Genomic DNA, 17,979 nt, shown 5'->3' with positions numbered 1-17,979 from the left:
TTCTCATAACCATAAGCATAACCATAATTGAATAGCCAACAACTAATCGATCAATTGATTAGGCTAATTGTTGCAGCCCTATAGTCAAAAATGATTTCTAAACCCAATTGACTATATTTCTTTTGAGTGATGTGTCCCACGTGTGAGTCTTTAAAACATGGAAATGTAGGCCTAGTTTAAGGCAACAGGGGATTTTTTTTTCAGCCTAAAATAGGTGCTGTCTCTCTCAATGCGATTAGGATGTGTATGATGATAGCCTACTTCGGTGCATCCCTCTATTTCAGTGTTTTTCAACCACTGTGCCGGGGCACACTAGTGTGCCGTGAGAGATCATCAGGTGTGCCGCAGAAAATTATCCAAATGTCACTTACTGGTCCAGAAAAGCAACTGTTGCATCAAAGAATTTATAACAACATGCTCTCATTGATTGTATGATTGCACTATTTGTGGTATGCAGGCAATGTACAACGGGGGCCCCATATCCAGTATTCACAGAATCATCACATATCCAGTTCATAACAACAATTAAATTAGATAAAGTCACCTAGGCCTACAAATGAAACAGAGGGCGCTTGTTTTATTGAGCAGGTCTTGCATAGAAGCCATAATAAGGCCATATCTGTGTATTATTTGAAATTTTAGGCTATGGTATGTTTATTTTTTCTTCACACAGGATGGTAGTGTGCCGTGGGACATTTTAAGTGTCAAAAGTGTGACGTGGCACAAAAAAGGTTGAAAAACACTGCTCTATTTGAGCCTCTCACTTCCATAGACAGTTAGCTCACTTCAGTCTCAGCTCATGCCCCGGAAATCATTCAAAGCTCGACGTCATTGAGGATGTCTCATTTCTCTAATTTCAACCAGAGGAGTCTAAATGACTTAACTCCTACTGGAACGAGGAGAGAGGAGAAATACGCCAGAAAAACACGAGAGCATCATATATGCGGAAGCGTTTTCAGTTAAAATTGTGCAATCATTGGTTCAAGCTGTCAAAGTGAAAAGTTCCCTCGATCAACTTTAGGTTTCCAACAAGTTTCGGCCTATGGATTTATTATCAACAATAAGATAGTAGATAGACCAAGAAAACATCTTTATATGTTGTAATTAACATGCTACCATGCAAACTTAAAACATGTTTTGTTCACGCATTGTATTTAAATAAAATAAAAGTATTCATGTCTCGAGAACTATCAAACATTGACCTCATTGCTATCTCATTATCAGGGTCAATAAGTAGGAATAGTCCATGTTCAATAGCCTATGATCATTTTAGGCTTTGGTATCAGTTAATATTCTCTGAAATTTGCGTGTCTGTTAATTCTAAGGTTAATTCTAATGCATCAGTAATTGACGTCTAGTGATAGGCTACGTGAGTAAGCAGGACATCTCATTTCTCATAGGCCTATCTGTCTCTCCTGACATCTCCTTTACTTCATTCCTCCATCCTGATAAGGACAGTAGGAAGGAAGGAAGAGATGGAGGATAAATGGACAAAAAGACGAATGATCTGCACCCTTTGTTAATTTGTAAAGCGGTATCCGCCTCGCCTCGGTTTTCAGTGCATCCAATCAAATACGGCGTTACTGGTGACAGTAGCTCCAATCGCCATCTTTAATGGTATGTGGGTAAACAGAATCCACTCTGGGAGCGCGTTTCGCCGCGGCGTAATACCCCTCTGGAAGTTCTAACGTTACTGATGTATTAGGATTTTGGAATTTCACTTTAGGGCATTATAAAGAGGTATGTTAGCATATTTATTAGTTTTATACATTCATTTTTTCCTAGATGTGTTTAACGTTAGATCTGTTTTGTAATGGGTTGGGGAACTTGGTTAAGACAGCCTTCAGAATCAGCTAGCTAGGTAGTTAGCCTTGCACTAACTCTCTACTTTGCTCAGTAAAAAGTGCATTGGCTTTTAATGTTGAACAGTGAGCTTCATTGCAAGGTTGTTTGAGCATAGAAGCCGTTTGAAACAGCAAATTTGAGGAAGATGTTTTGGTTAGCGTTAGCCTAATACCCGCTAGCGAGGGGCTGCTAACGAGCTAACAGAGTATCGGCTGAGCTTCCTGGCTAACGTTAATTGCTGGGTATATGGTTTGCATTTGGCGTTATCACCAGGTGGTTTTACTCACTCATCATTGCGTGCTTATTGTTCTATTACAAATAACTGTTGAAGCAGCCCGTCGGAAGAATGTTTACTTCTCTTCATTGCGTAGTAAAAACGTAAAAACAGTTCTTCAGTACTGATAGCTGTGTGTGAGTTCCTATATTGATGATTCGTCTTCTTCTACTTCTTCCTTATCAGGGCGCCAGGATGAGTGAATCTCAGCAGGTGAGTGCCCTGCCACCACCGCCCATGCAGTATATCAAAGAATACACTGACGAAAATGTGCGGAAAGGCATCGCTCCCAAACCACCCCCTCCCATCCGAGACAGCTACATGATGTTCGGCAACCAGTTTCAATGTGACGACCTGATTATCCGTCCGCTGGAGAGCCAAGGTATCGAACGGTTACACCCCATGCAGTTTGACCACAAACACGAGCTCAAGAAGCTCAACATGTCCATTCTGGTCAACTTCCTTGATCTGTTGGACATCTTGATTAAAAGCCCCGGTAGCATCAAACGCGAGGAGAAGCTGGAGGACCTGAAGCTGCTGTTCGTACACATGCACCACCTTATCAACGAGTACCGGCCGCACCAAGCACGCGAGACGCTGCGCGTGATGATGGAGGTGCAAAAGAGGCAGCGCCTGGAGACGGCAGAGCGCTTCCAGAAGCACCTCGAGCGGGTGGTCGAGATGATCCAGAACTGCCTGGCCTCACTGCCCGACGACCTGCCTCAGCCAGAGGGCTCTACCGCAGGGGGGGCTGGGGCGAGTGGGAGTCTCACTGGAGCTTTGGGTGGAGCTCCAAGATTAAAATGTGAACCTATGGACGTGGAGGAAGCAGGGGGAAGCTGCATGGGGCCACACATGGACAAGACTGCTGCTGTGTCCAAGAAGGACAAAGAATTTGACAAAGATGCAGCAATGTGCAGTATCATTGATGAGATGACCTGAGTTTTTTTTCTTTTTCTGATGTTACATTTATGTTGTTTGTTGTCATGTTCTATGTGTTAATTTGCACTGTGTGGGAAAAAAAACCCTGCAGATTTCAAATGTACAGTGTTGGTGTATTTCTTACACCAAATCTTTAAGAGTTAGTTGGTTTTGTTTTGGAAACACACTGCATATTGCAGCACCCCCTTTTTAGAAGAGTAATTAGCATTATGTACTCAGTTTGTGGATCAATATATTGCCAAACTTGCCTTGAATAAAACAGTGATTGATACACACAGGGACCTCTGGATCTTGATCAAGTTCAAAAGCTGGGCAAATGGAGATTTAAGTCAAATTGCTGGACTTTCTAATCTGGATAAACTCAGATGAACCTGTATGCAAATTTGAATTTGCTCTGCAGGTTTGTCTGGAAAAGATCCCATCGTCACCTGTTTTATGAACTTTCCGTTTTACTACTACCAGTGGCGTAACCAGTAGTGAAATGAAAGTGAAATAGGTGAGTTAAACTCTTACCAAATAGTTTCAGAAGTGCTGCAAACTGGTTTTGCTGTCTGAAAATAATCAAACTAAGAATATGAAATAGATTGACATGAAAACAATTTTGAGAATGGTTTCTTATCAGTAGCTCAGTGAAGAGGGTTCTACCTAAATGTACATTTCAGTTGTTTTGCTCCTCCTAGCCAGTTAGATGTGAACTGAGATGACCCCAAACAACATTATTTAATCAGGGCAGCTTGCTTCCATAACAACTGGGTAAATTCCTCACCCTTCTGGATCTGCGCTGTGAGATGTTAGGGTTGTTGCACAAGCTGTCAGTGTGGGGCCGGTAACACACCCAATTATGATGAAGTCATTTGGCTAAGATCTCGCTACTTCACTCCACCATAAACACAAAGGCCCGTGTCACATGTTCTGTTAAGCATTTATCTGGTTCTGCGAGCCATGACACCTGGCTTCTTTTCTGGACGATGGCCGTTTGCTGATCATGACCCAGGGCCCAAGGCTCACTGTGTAGTTTGTATATGCTTGTGTGAGTTCCTATTCACCTCCATGTGCTTTCTTTGCTGTTTTTCCACAGGTTCCAGGTACTACTGGTTACAACGAGGGAATATGTTGTGGTTGACAGCATTATGGGCAAAAAATTATAAGGGGAAAAACACTATAATCACTGGATGATTTTTTTTATTTTTTTTATTATGTTTAAATTACCATGTGGGGCTCCAGTAAGGGTGCAGTATGTGTGCATTTTATTTTGTGAGTGTGGGTGCTCTCCATTGGGAAATGTTTCCAACCCTAGCATTATAAGGGGGATAGACTTTGTTAACTTTGTGGTAGGCCTATGAGATGAAAAGGAAGCCAGGCTAGAACAAAATGTCAACCAACTAATATATAATTGCGAAAATAGAAAAAAGTTTAATTGAATGTAGAGGCTCTTTGATAAATATTAAGTAGGCCTAGGCATTGCCTGTTGTTAATCGACCCTTACGCCAATTCTTTGCAGACTGTGCGGAACATTCAATTGTTTATATAGCCTACTCAATGCCCTTGTTGCACAAAAAGGCTTATTGTGTGGTTATGCTACATAAGAGATAAAATATACCCACCACTGTAATCAGGAGAAATAGCCTTTTAACATGGTGTACAATATAATTCATACGTTTGAGGAGAACACACACAATTAATCTAATTTTTGCCCCAATTTCTCTTGTAGATAGAGAAAAAACCTATGAGAGATTCACAATGTTGTCCTCTCAGTGAAACAAACTGAATCAATGTGTCACCTTTTGTTCAAAAGTTATGATACATTTATGAAGGGAACATCCTGTCCTGTTTTAGCAAAATACACAGTGCAGTCTAATTAATGCAGTGGTTATTGTATGAGTAATGACTGATTATTGTGATCATTTATTTATATCTTAAACTGAAGTGTGCCTATGTTCTACCCTTGTTCTACCCTCTATAATGTCCAAGAACTATTTGAAACGACATAGCCTAGTTATGCCACATAATTAGGCATCTTGCTCAAGAAGGAATCTAGTTGGACCATACAGAATGTGTGGAGATCAGGGGAGCGTTCCAAGTAGGTGGTTAATTGTCAGGTCGGGTAAGTTAACCCAGAGGAAGTGGTAAACCACCTAATAAAAGAGCAGTTTGGCTTGGTTTAGCCTAGTTTTTAGGCTAGGCCTATATTGAAGGCAGCCTCCGAAGTTGTAAACCTATCGGGTTTACAGCTTCCTCTGGGTTATCTTAAATCAACTAGCCACGTTTTGAATACAGCAACCTAGTGTGGGGTTTTAAACGCTTCAGGAAAATGAATCTGACAATATCCTATTGCACAACCACGATTTCATGCATGCATATTTCTCCTGTTAGCTTACATTAGATACATGCGCATTTCTCCGTACTTCTGAAATTTGCATTGCCGCAGCATTTTGCGGACTTTGTTGGAGTTTCAGTCGCAGAATTACTTAGGCTATATGTATACATGGCATATGGTCTGATTTAGATCAAGGTGAAAACAACGCACCAGAAGAGACTGCATTTGTTTCAGTCACAGGGTGATATGGCGTGTCCACTTACAGAACAGGATTCCCGACAACTTCCACGAGAACCTTAGGTAAAATATTGATTGGAATTGAAATTTGGTGTTACGAAACGCGAATGGGACTGTTTCACAACAAGTGTGGCAGACCAATAGAAAGGCCAGCCGCTGTACCATGTGATCTTTATTTATGTAACGTAATAGCGCCAGACATTATCAGCTGTAGACTGCTGTGTGCTGGGCAGTGAGTAGGCTAGTCAGAAGACGGTAATATTTTAACACCCGTTCTTTACTCCAAATATTTAATTTCAGTGTTGATGGAGTGCAGTTCGGTAGGCCTACGCAAGGCGTGGACATTAGCCTTTGGACTGAAGAGAAAAGCCTGTATTCAGCATGCTGGTAGAGGGAAGACGTCACTTTCCGAACACAGACTAAGTTATGATTGACAAAGGATATTGTCAACATTAACATTACTGTTGGTGAAACCAAAATTCTACGCAAGTGGGAATCTTGTTGAACGACTTTGGAAACAACTGCAGCGCATCGGTGACATTGGATTGTGGCTGATAAATAAATAGCTGATCGTTCCTTGTAACACCATAGCGATGTCGGATTGGTAACCTAGATTTGATAGTCGCAAATTTGTCGCACTGTCTGTCATCATAACCTTGATTACTTAACTTGTAAGCGAAACCTGTAGGGAGCGAAAGGCCACAGGAGTAGCTTAATAGATGCCAGTGAAAGGGAGATCTTGATTCAACTTCTACTCGTACAATTGACTGTATCAGAAAGTTCGCAATGGACCTGCTGGAATGCCCTATTTGCCTGTTTCTAATGTGCGAACCTGTGACAATGAGTTGCGGTCACTCGTTCTGCCGGCGATGCATGGGGAGCTACCTGCCGCCAAGATGCCCCGCATGCAAGGAGAGATTTAAACAAAGAGACGCAAAAAACATCAAGAACAACGTGCTGCTTATAGGAATAATCGAGAAGTGCTGCCCGGAAGAGACGAAAATGAAGTGCCACATTCAGGAGAAGCTCAAAACGAGCGAATTCACAGTAGCGTTGCGGATTGCGGATGAGGGAATAGAACTAGGTAAGGGATTCAGTGCATAACAGACAGGGAAAGGGGGGAGGGGGAACTACTTACACAACCTCCCTAGTTGTCTCAGCTGTAGCCTATACTGTCGGCCTAGGCTTACAAAACTAAATTATGCAATGTAACAGCATGCACACGTTAACCCCCAGCTGCACCATTGGTCCAAGCCACTGTATGCTAATGTTCAAATCTGGCTCAATGTCATCTCCCTGTTGTTATCAGCCGCTCTTAGCCTACTGTCTCGTTACTGACAAAGAAGAAGAGGTCAGTGTTATGCATAGGCTACCTCCTCTTCGTGTTGTTTGAACTTCCCGTAGAGTCATCATATCGCCACTTCCTGAAAAGAGTCCTGTTGTCACGTTTGCACTGACCTCACCTTGTGCTGCTACTGTCCCGAGTAGTGTTGTTAGAAACAATAGTTGGACAAAGTGTGTCAAATGGGGCAAACTTAAAAGGTGTGTATTATTCTGACATAACAAGGTAGCATTATGCATAAGGCTCTAAGTGGTTGGGGGTCACACAATATAGTTATCAGTAGATTTGTTTGGCTGTGTCTTGTAATAAGCATGCCTGGGGGGAATGGTGCTATTGGCTCTGAGGTTTGTATAACACCTGACATAAAACTTCTTGGATGAATCACTCATGACTGGTTGGCTTTGTCATGGCCTTAGCATATAAAGTCCCTGAACATTGGGCCTAAATGACTAGGCTACCTCTTGTGATCTCCTTTTCCTTTATGCCTTTTCCATTTGCAAATCTGGAGATAATCTTTTGTGAATGAGTGAGTAGCCTCAATCTGCAGTTATGTCTACAATCTATAAACAATCAGTCTATAATCCTACTTTATTGATTTTGAATTAATTAAGGTGTCAAGATATTGAATGGACACTAAATGTATTTTGTGTATTGAGGGGGGACACTATTTTCCATCTTCCCCAAAAGGTCTATCCAATAGCCGATCTCCGACCATGGTGTACTGTACAGGGTTTCCTTGTCTCATATTTATAGTGATCCATGGCATAGATGCCCTCACTCTGAAGCCAGTGCAGTGTTAGTGATAAGCGGTTGATGCTTGCCCTAGAAACCTTGAGAGAGGTGGATCACAGCCCATACTCTTAAATGAGCCGCCATCTCCAATGACCCTGCTGTTGCTGCGCTGGTGACATGTTTGAGATACTGAGAGAGAGTGGAACCGGTGGTCAGGTAATGTTGTGGCATTTAGATCAGGGGAGGGGAGGTATTGTCTTACACAGGTTATGAAATACATTTTTTCATGCTTACTAACTTTGCACTATTTGGAGCCACCCCTTATATATAGGTGTGTGTGTGTGTTTGTGTGTGTGTGTGTTTAAACAGCCTATCAAATGATGGCTTCTGTATTTTCACTCAACCTGTGTGACTACACATCCCATGAAGAGAATTCTTTGTTTATAAGGGTGTGGTTAGAAGCCCTGTCATGTTCTTCTTAGTGTGTCAAATCATCAATGATGGGGAAATATTTGGGTGTATTTTTTATTATGCAATTCAAACTGCTGCTGTCACACTCATTGTGTGTGATTATGGTTCTGCAGAACCTGCATTGACACCTTTGTGGATCCCGCACTGCTCAGCCTCCATGTAGTTTTTCTCAGAATGTTTGGTCTCAGAGAGCACTCCATGGTTTTTTGCCAAGCTATCTTGTTGTTGTGTCCTAGGGTGACTTTTAAGTCTTGTCATACATAGTTTTGTTTATAGTGTCCCCACAAGTCTGTTTATTATGACATCTGAGAGTCATTGGAGCAAATCAGTTCAGGCACCCCGTCATCAAGAAACTACTCTCTTCCTGGTTTCCATCATTTTCTTGTGATGGCATGTGTTTGCATACATCGGCTGTAGAAGTCTACAGAAATCTCAGAAAATGGCAGGTGATAGTGATGTGACAGGATTAAAACAGAATCAGGTCAAATGGGGTCAATATCTGAAGTTGGGAGCCCTGCATTTACACATGTGACCTTGTGTTTTGCACCTGGCTCTCTAGTCTTTACTTATGGGATGTTTACATGCAGGCAGCCATGGCTTAGCTGCTGTTACCAAACAGCTCATAAGGAGAGCGTCTTTTGTTTAGAGAACTGGGAACAGGATGGAGAAGGTGACAGTGCTGGTAAAAGAATGGCTATTGATCTTGCCTTTTTGTACTGATTGCAAGATTTAGAACATGGCCCTTTGAAAAATGAGTAAGTATCCTTCAGTCGACTAGGCAACTCTAGCTCATCTTTCTCCCCTCCTCTCTCACTCTCTTTCTTTCTTTCTTTCTTTCTTTCTTTCTTTCTTATTCTCTCTCTCTCACTAACACTCTAGCCCCTGATGACGTAAGTCTGAAAGTATGGCGGGCTGAAGCCAACATGGGTCTGCGACGCTTCTCCGACGCTCTGCGAGACCTTGACGAACTCTGCACTTTCCGTCCAAACTGGACTGAGGTAAGTTACTGACCAGATTTGCTCAAAGTTCACCTGTCCTGATGTCAAATGCAAATGCAGTCACACGATGTGTCCATAATGCATGCAGGAATGTAGGATAAGGATTTCATTCCAGTTAACATTCTATATATAGCACACAGATTGAGAGTTTCTTGAGTCGCACATTATGCGTTACTGGCAGGATGTGAATTCAAAAGAGGTCAAGCATGTTTACCTGTTAGTTAATCCATGTTGACATGCTCCTATACTTAGAAATCTCCTTATATGATTAATGTTTGAACAGGTGGTTTTGTTGGAGAGCTACAGTGGTATGTAGCTCTAGCTCATATTCAAGAACTGCCTGTTACAACGCAGGCTTTAGTCAGTTTTTTCACGCTATGTGTTTGTGATGGTGATATAATGATGCCTTTATTTGCTTACTTTTGCCTGTTGGGCATTTAGCTGGAATATCTCTCTGGCTGTCTGACATGGAATTAGAGTTTTGTAACATTTCCCCTTTGGCATGGCCTTGAGATGATTCCTTATTTACATGAGGTGCTTAACAAGAAATTATGTCTGTACAGGATTATGTTTTTTCATCTTCCTCTAGATAGACACACACACACACACACACAATCTCTCTCACACTCTCTCTCTTTGTGTTGTGATGTGCAGGGCTTCTTTCGTAAAGGGAACGTGTTGATGGAGATGGGCCTGCAGACGGAGGCCTTGATCCAGTTCCACCACTGCCTGAAACAGCAGGCTGATTTTGCCCCGGCCAAGACCCACATCAAGAAGGTGAGGTGCCTTGGCGTCATGTCAATCAGCCTAGGTGTGTGCCTATACCTGTTGCACTGCACTGCACGTGTGTGTGTGTGTGTGTGTGTGTGTGTGTGTGTGCGCGTGTGTGTGAGACAAGGTTATGTTGTTATTAAGGTGTTAGGTGTTATTAACGTGTCATAAAAAAGATGATATAAGGTTGTTTGTTTCCAGTCATGTAATCACATTTTATAACTTTCATGTAAGCAAGGGATAATGGACGACACGGCGTTCGGTTCACAGAAAGAAATGCACATTCAAGCGCGCCAGCGGAGGGCCGTTACACCTCGTAAGTGCATTTCTTTCTGTGGACCAAATGCCGTGGACTCCATTATCCCGCTTATACCACTGCTGCCACTTGCGTTTTGTTCATTTGCTGTTATAATTTACACATTTTAATCTCAAAAACTGTCTCGTTTGTAGAACTACTTCTTTCCACCACATATCAACTAATTTCTCAACTTGCAGGACAAACTGCTGTTACTAGTTCTAAATTGATGGTTGCTATGGCAAAAGGCCAGTCGTTAGTTCCATATCTCTTGTTGTCAAGCGGGCATATCCCAGGATTCTGATGAACCTTAAAGGGATATGTCACCATTTGGGGAAATATGCTCATTTTCCACCTCCCCTTGAGTTAAACAGTTGAGTTTTACCTTTTTCCAGTCTGGCGATACCACTTTTAGCTCCAGCCTAGCATAGATCATTGAATCGGATTAGATCATTAGCATCTCGCCCGCTAGCATCACGCTTAAAAGTGACTAAGGTAATTTTCCTATTGAAAACTTGTCTCTTCTCAAGCTAGAAAGTGTAATGACTAATGGAAAATGAAATGCTGCGATTTTCTAGGCTGATTTGACATGGAACTATGTCACAATGATATCACGCAGCACCTGAAAATAGCCTCTTCCCAATCATGTTGGAGGGTCATAGAAAAATGTATTGCTGGCGAAGGGAGGGTCAAGTCTATTTTGACTAAAGATCCCAAAACTCCTTCGGTAGCCCCTTAAATAAAAAATGAACAGTCCACATTCTAAAGAACGCATGACAATGGGAAATTCAACCAAGCAGTGGTATTCATACTTTGCAGTCACATGACTACCATGGATACCTGGTGGGCCAGAAACGCTGACAAAATGGTTTGTTTGTGCTGGCTGGTGGTAGGAGTATGTGCTATGGCTAGTTTTTCATTTCACAATTTCACAATTTTTGTGGTTTTAAAGTGTCTCATTTAATCTAAGTTTGATAGTTCAGTTAGAACAATAGTGGGTAAAAAAAATCCTCCTTGAGATAAAATGGCCGCTCAGAAGCAGTGCCAGAGAGATCCCATGCTCAGTGGTCAGGAGTGCTGCCCTGTGGCCACTAGCCAGGGACAGGACAAAGCGGGCCACCCTCTCCATCTTGTTCATCTGGGCATGAAGGGCGTAGTCTGGGGTTACAGATGGGATATCCAGCTTACCCCTGATGAGAAGGGATGCAAAATAGTTTGCATTGCCAGAGTGGGACAGGAACCACCCATAAAATGGCTAGTTTTTGATGGACAAGCAAACCAACCCTTCTAGTAAGCTGGCCTATACTCTGAACTTCACAAAGCCACTACAAAGCTAAAAACAGTTTTGAACAGAGGCCAGCAAGCTTAATTTGCTTTAACTCATCCATGGTCTCATATATCTCATGAGTTGCTCTTTCGATTCAGACAGGTTACTGTAACTAAAATGATTTCTCTGATGGGAACAAACCAGACAGTCAGACATATTTCAACCGTGATGTGGTTTCAACACATTCTTTTGTTTCATTTTTACATTTGTTCTCCCTCAAACTGTGTGTGTGTGTGTGTGTGTGTGTGTGTGTGTGTGTGTGTGTGTGTGTGTGTGTGTGTGTGTGTGTGTAGATCTTGGAGGCTGAAGGCATGTCTGTGCCTGAGGAGGTGCCTCGGATTCTGCAGGTGGTGTCTGACTTCCTGCGGGAGGACTGTCCTATCAGCAGCTCCCAGGGCACCCCCCATGGGGAGAAGCTGAGGTGCCCCCCAGAGGATGGGGCAAAAGAAAGGGGCGACTCTGGCAAGGTAAGACCCCCATACCCCCCACTCCCCACTCGTGCATTATAAAACCCTGCTGGCATGCCAGTGTTGTAGGGTGATGCTTTAAATACTCTTTTCTGATTGGCTGGCGCGGTGGCTTTTAATTCTGAACAACGGGACACCTATGAAGTAGATCTGGTAAAAAAAAGTTTAATCGCCGTTCCATATCAATGCTTATGAATGGTAACTATATAAACGATAGTAGGAAGACGGTTGAGCCTGGAGGCAGGCTTCGCAACAATGGAATCAACTGTAAACAAGCTAACTGTCCATGCTATCGCTGTTATAGGGCCAACGAAAGTTGTACAACAAGCTGAACTAGTGAGCTTCTTTTTAAATGGAACCGCGTATTTCCTTTGCTTTACAGTGGCAACCGGGTGATAAGCGGGGATAACGGCCTTCGAGGTGTGTCCTGTTATCCGCTGCGCGTCGGGGAGTTCTTTGCCCCTCGCCCTCGTCCATTAATTCCGTATAACAGGACACCTCGGCGGCCGTTATCCCTTACATGACGGACGCCATCTATTCTCATGGGATACATGGCTGTCCTCATCAGGAAGCTCCGATACTGTAGCAGATTAGGCCACATGCAAATGATCTGCCGTTGTGAGATAAAGCTTTAAATAAGTAAGCAATGGTGCCATCCATGACTCCATTGTTATTTCACACCATACTAATCTTCATGGCAACTGATAGCAGCATATTATGGCGCTGTTATGTTTCCTTTGAAGTGAATACACAGGGGTGGGTCATTTCCCACTTTTTAACTAAGGTTTATACACTGACTTTGCAAAAGTCCCTCAGTTATTATGATAACACGCAGGGAATCCATTGGGCTGTTGGACACTGGTTAATCCATGGGTGTAGTCAATACACTTTTCTTATTTACATAAATCACTGTCATGTTGGTTATACATTACATTACATTTGGCTGACGCATTTTTAACCAAAGCGACTATAGGAAATTACTATAGTTATGGATACAAAGTAACAACCTTTTTTTACCCATCAACATAGAAAGTCAGTGGAAAGTGTGACAACTTCACCCCTTTCTCCAAATATAGCATAACAGCCTTAGTAGACAACAGCTTGAGTGAACGTTCAAGTGTGAACTTTTGAACTGCAGCAGGGTGGTCAGGCTAGCTTAACCACTCGTAGGAATCAAAGTTCTGTTTGGTTAAGGGCCATCTTAGCCGTCTGTTTATCACTTACCTAAAGCAGTGAGGGAAGCATGCACACTCTAGTTGAACTCACATAAACATGCTGTAAACAAGTCAAAGCCAGGGCTGCATGCTTACAGAACTATTGATGGCAAGTTATAATCTCTGTTATTACACTGTTATTGTGTTATTATGATCCATTGCTCTACCGAAGTGGCGGTCATAGACCTCTCCAGAATAAGTCCCGCCTCCTAACTTCCGTATCCATCCAACCTTCGGTCGTCAAATGTCTATGGGAAATAACATGGCGTTTTGAAAGATCGTGAAAGTGGATTTTTTGATTGTCGGTGCCGTGCCGTTTAAGTAGTATACTATATACTACTTAAACGGCACCGACAATCAAAAAGTCCAGTGGAAACTAGATGGCAGAAGTGTGTAGGCCAATCTGCCCACCAGCTTTTTCTACTTCGCTACCTACAGATGTTTTACCGGTTTGATATTTCGAAACGCCATGTTATTTCCCATAGACAATCGACGCCAGGAAGTTGGATGGATACGGAAGTTACGGAGGCGGGACTTATTCTGGAGAGGTCTATATAGGTTTAGTCAGAGTTTTTTTTCTTCCATATTTTTTTTTTTCTTCAGTAATTTTGTCAACGATTCCGGGCACACCTGCACACACTCACACACACAAAAGTTGCAAGAGCAGGTGATGGAGACAAATTGACAAGCAAGATTTATTTTTGCAGAGAGAATGTGCAGGACTGAGCGGCAGTCATATTTTGTACTGCTTTGCGGTAAATCTAGTTATTAGTTACTCTTAAGGCAACATTTACTTGATAAGATAACCTCTTGCAGACTTATTATAACAAAATGATAACATTTTATAGTTACTCAGTGAATATGAAATATCATAACAACTAAAAATGGCGCACACTGTCTGTCATAAGATCTCCATTGGACATAGTCAATTTGATGCTGTAAAGAGTGTTTCCATGCTTGACCTAGTAAATAGCATAATATTTTGAGGAGAGTTAGGGGAGGGGGGAGGAGTGAGTTTATCTGCTGATAATGTTCTTTTCTATTGAAACCTGCTTAGTATGTTTACTTATGTTTGTGTGTGAATTTTTGGTCTGTTATTCAGTGCTGCTTAGCTGACTCTCTCTGGCTTGGGTAGAGATTGGCAGTGGGGATGTAAAGTGACTCCTGCCACTCATGCTGCTCTCTGGTGTGTTCCAGATGGCAGCCAAAGCCAAGCTGGGCTCCAGCACCGAGTGCTGCCTGAGTCTGTGCCAAGCCGTGTCCCTCCTCCCCGCCGCCGAGGACGAAGAGGAGCCCACGATGAGGAGGGGCGAGAGGGACAGCAGAGGTGAGGAGCCGACGGTCAACCGTGGAGGCCCCAATCACGGCACACGTGGCACAATCGCAAACGTCACAAATCATCAATGTGGCGAAATCATAGTGGTCTGGGAAAGAATGGATGCTACTGGTTTAGATATGACTACCTTTATAAGATTTAGTATAATAATCATTTAATTTGCATGTAAGAGACAGCAAGACTGAACTACATTGCGAACATTGTGTTGAGGTGAATGGCATATTTTTTTTCTGAAACCTGATTTCATAACTACCTCGAAATGCATTCATAACATCAGCATGCTTTAACATGTAATTCTCTCAGGTTTGGGGGAGTGGATAATAGGATCTTTGTACTCATAAGAACCACATAATTAGTTATGGTGAAATGTTTATCAGAGACAGCCGCATTAAAAAAAAAAACATCCTGGACGTCCTGGACGTTTGCAAAACTGATTGTCGTTGTGGGTCTCGCTGAGACGGTGTCTTATCCACTTCTCCTGTGTCCTGCAGCCTACTGCGGCGTGGACAGGGAATCGACCCTCGGCGTGCTGACCGTCTCTGACTTTGAGTGTCCGCTCTGCATCAGGTGAGCGCCAGCTGGCTCGCCCGGGACTGGACACCCCAGTCATTTGATCCCACTGTCCATGCCACATTCACTAACTCACCGCCCTTTAGCAGCCCCCTTTAGTGTGTGTGTGTGTGTGTGTGTGTCAGTTAATGTTTGTATATTTGTGTTTGTGCACGTGTGCGTGTGAGAGAGAGAGAGAGAGAGAGAGAGAGAGAGAGAGAGAGAGAGAGAGAGAGAGAGAGAGAGAGAGAGAGAGAGAGAGAGAGAGAGAGAGAGAGAGAGAGAGAGAGAGAGAAAGACAAACTAGTGTCTATGAAAGTTCAGTGTTGTAGAACAGATTATTTTTTGTCAATGATGCATACTACTGCATGAACATGAGCTGTCTTGTATAGTGTTTTGTTGTGCTAACACAGCTATGTATGCCGTCTCAACGCTCCTGTGTTCTGTTCCCAAAGACTGTTCTATGAGCCAGTGACCACGCCTTGTGGGCACACGTTCTGCAAGAACTGCATTGAAAGAAGCCTAGACCACAACCTGCGATGCCCCCTCTGCAAACAGCCACTACAGGAGGTACTTCTGGTTTGCAAAATGGAACTTCCACCATTGTGGAGACAGCGTGATGAAAATGAGCTTTGGTTTGGTTGTAGGGTACAGTAACTCTGAAAGCATTGCACAATGCAGTGTCCTTAAACAGACCAAATATGGAGATGGAGCTTGAGTAAAGGGAAAGTTATCAGCTGTATATCAGTTCTCTTTTGGTGAAGAAGCACCTACAGCAGGAGTCTCAAACTCAAATTAAAACCCCTGATAGTGTAGTTTGTTTCGCATGGCAATTTAACGTTAGCTAATGTCTGTGATTAAAGTGAATAAAGAGGAACATCTTATCTCTCCATTTCATAATTGCACTTCTGTTTGGTAGTGTAATGGTATTTTTTTCTTTAGAGCTTTTTTGAAAGGAATAGCCCTTGTAAAAGTTAGAACTTTTGAATATTTTGGTTGACCAAATTGACATAGTCTATGTAGCTGCACTCCCAAAGCTAATGTTAGTTGAGAAAATATTCATAACAATAACACATATGAATGCAGGAAATGAACTCCCATGCCACATGTTTTTAATTCATACTGCTCCTAATCTTTTGTCCACATATGAATGTGAAGAGAGTTGCATAAATAACCCCTCTCTTCTTCCTGTGTGTGTGCGTGTGTGTGTGTGTGTGTGTGTGTGTGTGTGTGTCTCTTCCTGTAGTATCTGAAGAACAGGAAGTACAACCCCACGGTACTACTGCAGGACGTCATGACCCGCCTCTTCCCCTCACAGCTGGCAGAGCGCAAGCAGGTGCACGAGACCGAGATGGCCGAGCTCTCCAAGTGAGTCCTGGTCCTGGTGACTGGCTCCACTCGAGAAGACGACGATGATATTTATTTATTTATTTATTTATTTATTTATTTATTCATTTATTCATTCATTTATTTATTCATTCATTTATTCATTTATTCATTTATTCATTTATTCATTTAATCATATTAATCCACAATCAGCAGTCATTTTTATATCTCAGACTTTGTCTTTTCAAACTGAGAAGAAAATGTCACACTGCTCAGAACACTGTCAGCACGCATTGTAATTTATGTTGCAAGATAGACGTAGCCTACTAAAATAATCAGAATCAGAATCAGCTTTATTGGCCAGGTTTGCGTAAACAAACAAGGACTTTGACTCCGGTTCTATCTTTGCTCTCACACTTAACATATAAGGATACAAAAAAAAACATAAAGGAGTAAAAAGAATAAAAACAGAACAGTAAGAATAGAATGAAGGCAGTAGAATATGGCTATGTATGACAATAAATACAGTATGTACATTTGCAAATAAATAAATAGACACTATGGGTGGTATAGGGTAATGCAATGCCTCTGTCAAGGTTGCCAAGTCGTGGACACCTCAACAGACACAGGCAAGATGCAATATACAGTTGAAAAGAGGGTGTGAATAGTGCAATATCAGTATAGACTGAGCTTTAAGATTAAACATAAAACAGTGCAAGGCAGTTCAGTGCATTGATAATGTATTAATAACAATACTGTAACTGAGGTTAAAGTACACATGAGGTAGATGAGCAGAACAGTGTTGATTGACTTTGTTCAGTGTCAGGGTGGGGGGTTTTTTCTGAGTGTTCAACAGAGTGACTGCTTGGGGGAAGAAGCTGTCTTTGTGTCGGCTGGTTTTGGCAAACAGTGCCCTGTATCGCCTACCAGAGGGAAGGAGGTTGAATAGTTTGTGACCAGGATGTGAGGGGTCTGCAGAGATTTTTGCTGCCCTTTTCCTGATCCTGGACCGGTACAGGTCCTGGGTGGACGGAAGGTCAGCTCCAATGATCTTCTCTGCAGCCCTATTTGTCCGTTGCAGTCTGGCCCTGTTTGGCCCGTTTGGTGGCAGACCCAAACCAGACAGTGATGGAGGTGCAGATGACAGACTGAATGATGGCTGAGTAGAAAGTTGTCAGCAGCTCCTTAGGCAGATTAAACTTTTTTTTAATGACACATCGCATTCATGCCTATGCTTGTGCTACACAAGACGTATTTTCTCCATCTAACATATCGATGTTTTTGCTGTGCCTGTGTTTTGCCTTCAGCTTGACCACCGATATCCCCATCTTCGTGTGCACGGTGGCATACCCGGGCATTCCATGCCCGCTGCACATCTTTGAGCCACGCTACCGCCTCATGATGCGCCGCTGCATGGAGACGGGCACCAAGAAGTTTGGCATGTGCTGCTATGAGCCTGGCAAAGGGTACGGAGGAGTCAGAGTACCCCACCAAAACACCACCCCCAAAACACCACCCCCAAAACACCACCACCAA

General features: G+C 42.7%; 2 protein-coding genes across 3 annotated transcripts in view; both read left to right on the top strand.

The window, feature by feature from the left end:
- The window catches only part of med7 (mediator complex subunit 7), a 123,829-nt gene extending 120,493 nt beyond the window's left edge, over positions 1 to 3,336 (top strand). Inside the window, exons 2-3 of the mRNA XM_076291708.1 lie at positions 1,694 to 1,740; positions 2,306 to 3,336. Coding sequence (XP_076147823.1) covers positions 2,315 to 3,061 — 747 coding nt within the window. The 5' untranslated portion in view covers positions 1,694 to 1,740; positions 2,306 to 2,314 and the 3' untranslated portion in view covers positions 3,062 to 3,336. The remainder of the gene's footprint in view (positions 1 to 1,693; positions 1,741 to 2,305) is intronic.
- A 2,500-nt stretch (positions 3,337 to 5,836) lies between these two features.
- Positions 5,837 to 17,979, top strand: part of lonrf4 (LON peptidase N-terminal domain and ring finger 4) — a 15,541-nt gene continuing 3,398 nt past the window's right edge. The window contains exons 1-9 of one of the 2 annotated variants that reach the window (XM_076291702.1): positions 5,837 to 6,699; positions 9,040 to 9,158; positions 9,813 to 9,935; positions 11,845 to 12,018; positions 14,430 to 14,559; positions 15,060 to 15,135; positions 15,573 to 15,687; positions 16,364 to 16,485; positions 17,751 to 17,909. In XM_076291702.1, the coding sequence (XP_076147817.1) occupies positions 6,402 to 6,699; positions 9,040 to 9,158; positions 9,813 to 9,935; positions 11,845 to 12,018; positions 14,430 to 14,559; positions 15,060 to 15,135; positions 15,573 to 15,687; positions 16,364 to 16,485; positions 17,751 to 17,909 (1,316 nt within the window). In that variant the 5' untranslated portion in view covers positions 5,837 to 6,401. Of the gene's footprint in view, positions 6,700 to 8,383; positions 8,916 to 9,039; positions 9,159 to 9,812; positions 9,936 to 11,844; positions 12,019 to 14,429; positions 14,560 to 15,059; positions 15,136 to 15,572; positions 15,688 to 16,363; positions 16,486 to 17,750; positions 17,910 to 17,979 lie in introns of those variants that run through there. The other variant, XM_076291703.1, reaches the window with a different exon arrangement.

Source organism: Alosa pseudoharengus, unplaced genomic scaffold (assembly GCF_046254945.1).
Source record: "Alosa pseudoharengus isolate Yale_2024_CS ecotype anadromous, Long Island Sound unplaced genomic scaffold, YU_APseudo_1.1 YU_APseudo_1.1_scf_19, whole genome shotgun sequence".
Lineage (NCBI taxonomy): Eukaryota > Metazoa > Chordata > Actinopteri > Clupeiformes > Clupeidae > Alosa > Alosa pseudoharengus.
The sequence above is the reverse complement of the archived record's forward strand: the minus strand, read 5'-3'. Positions and strand labels throughout refer to the sequence as shown.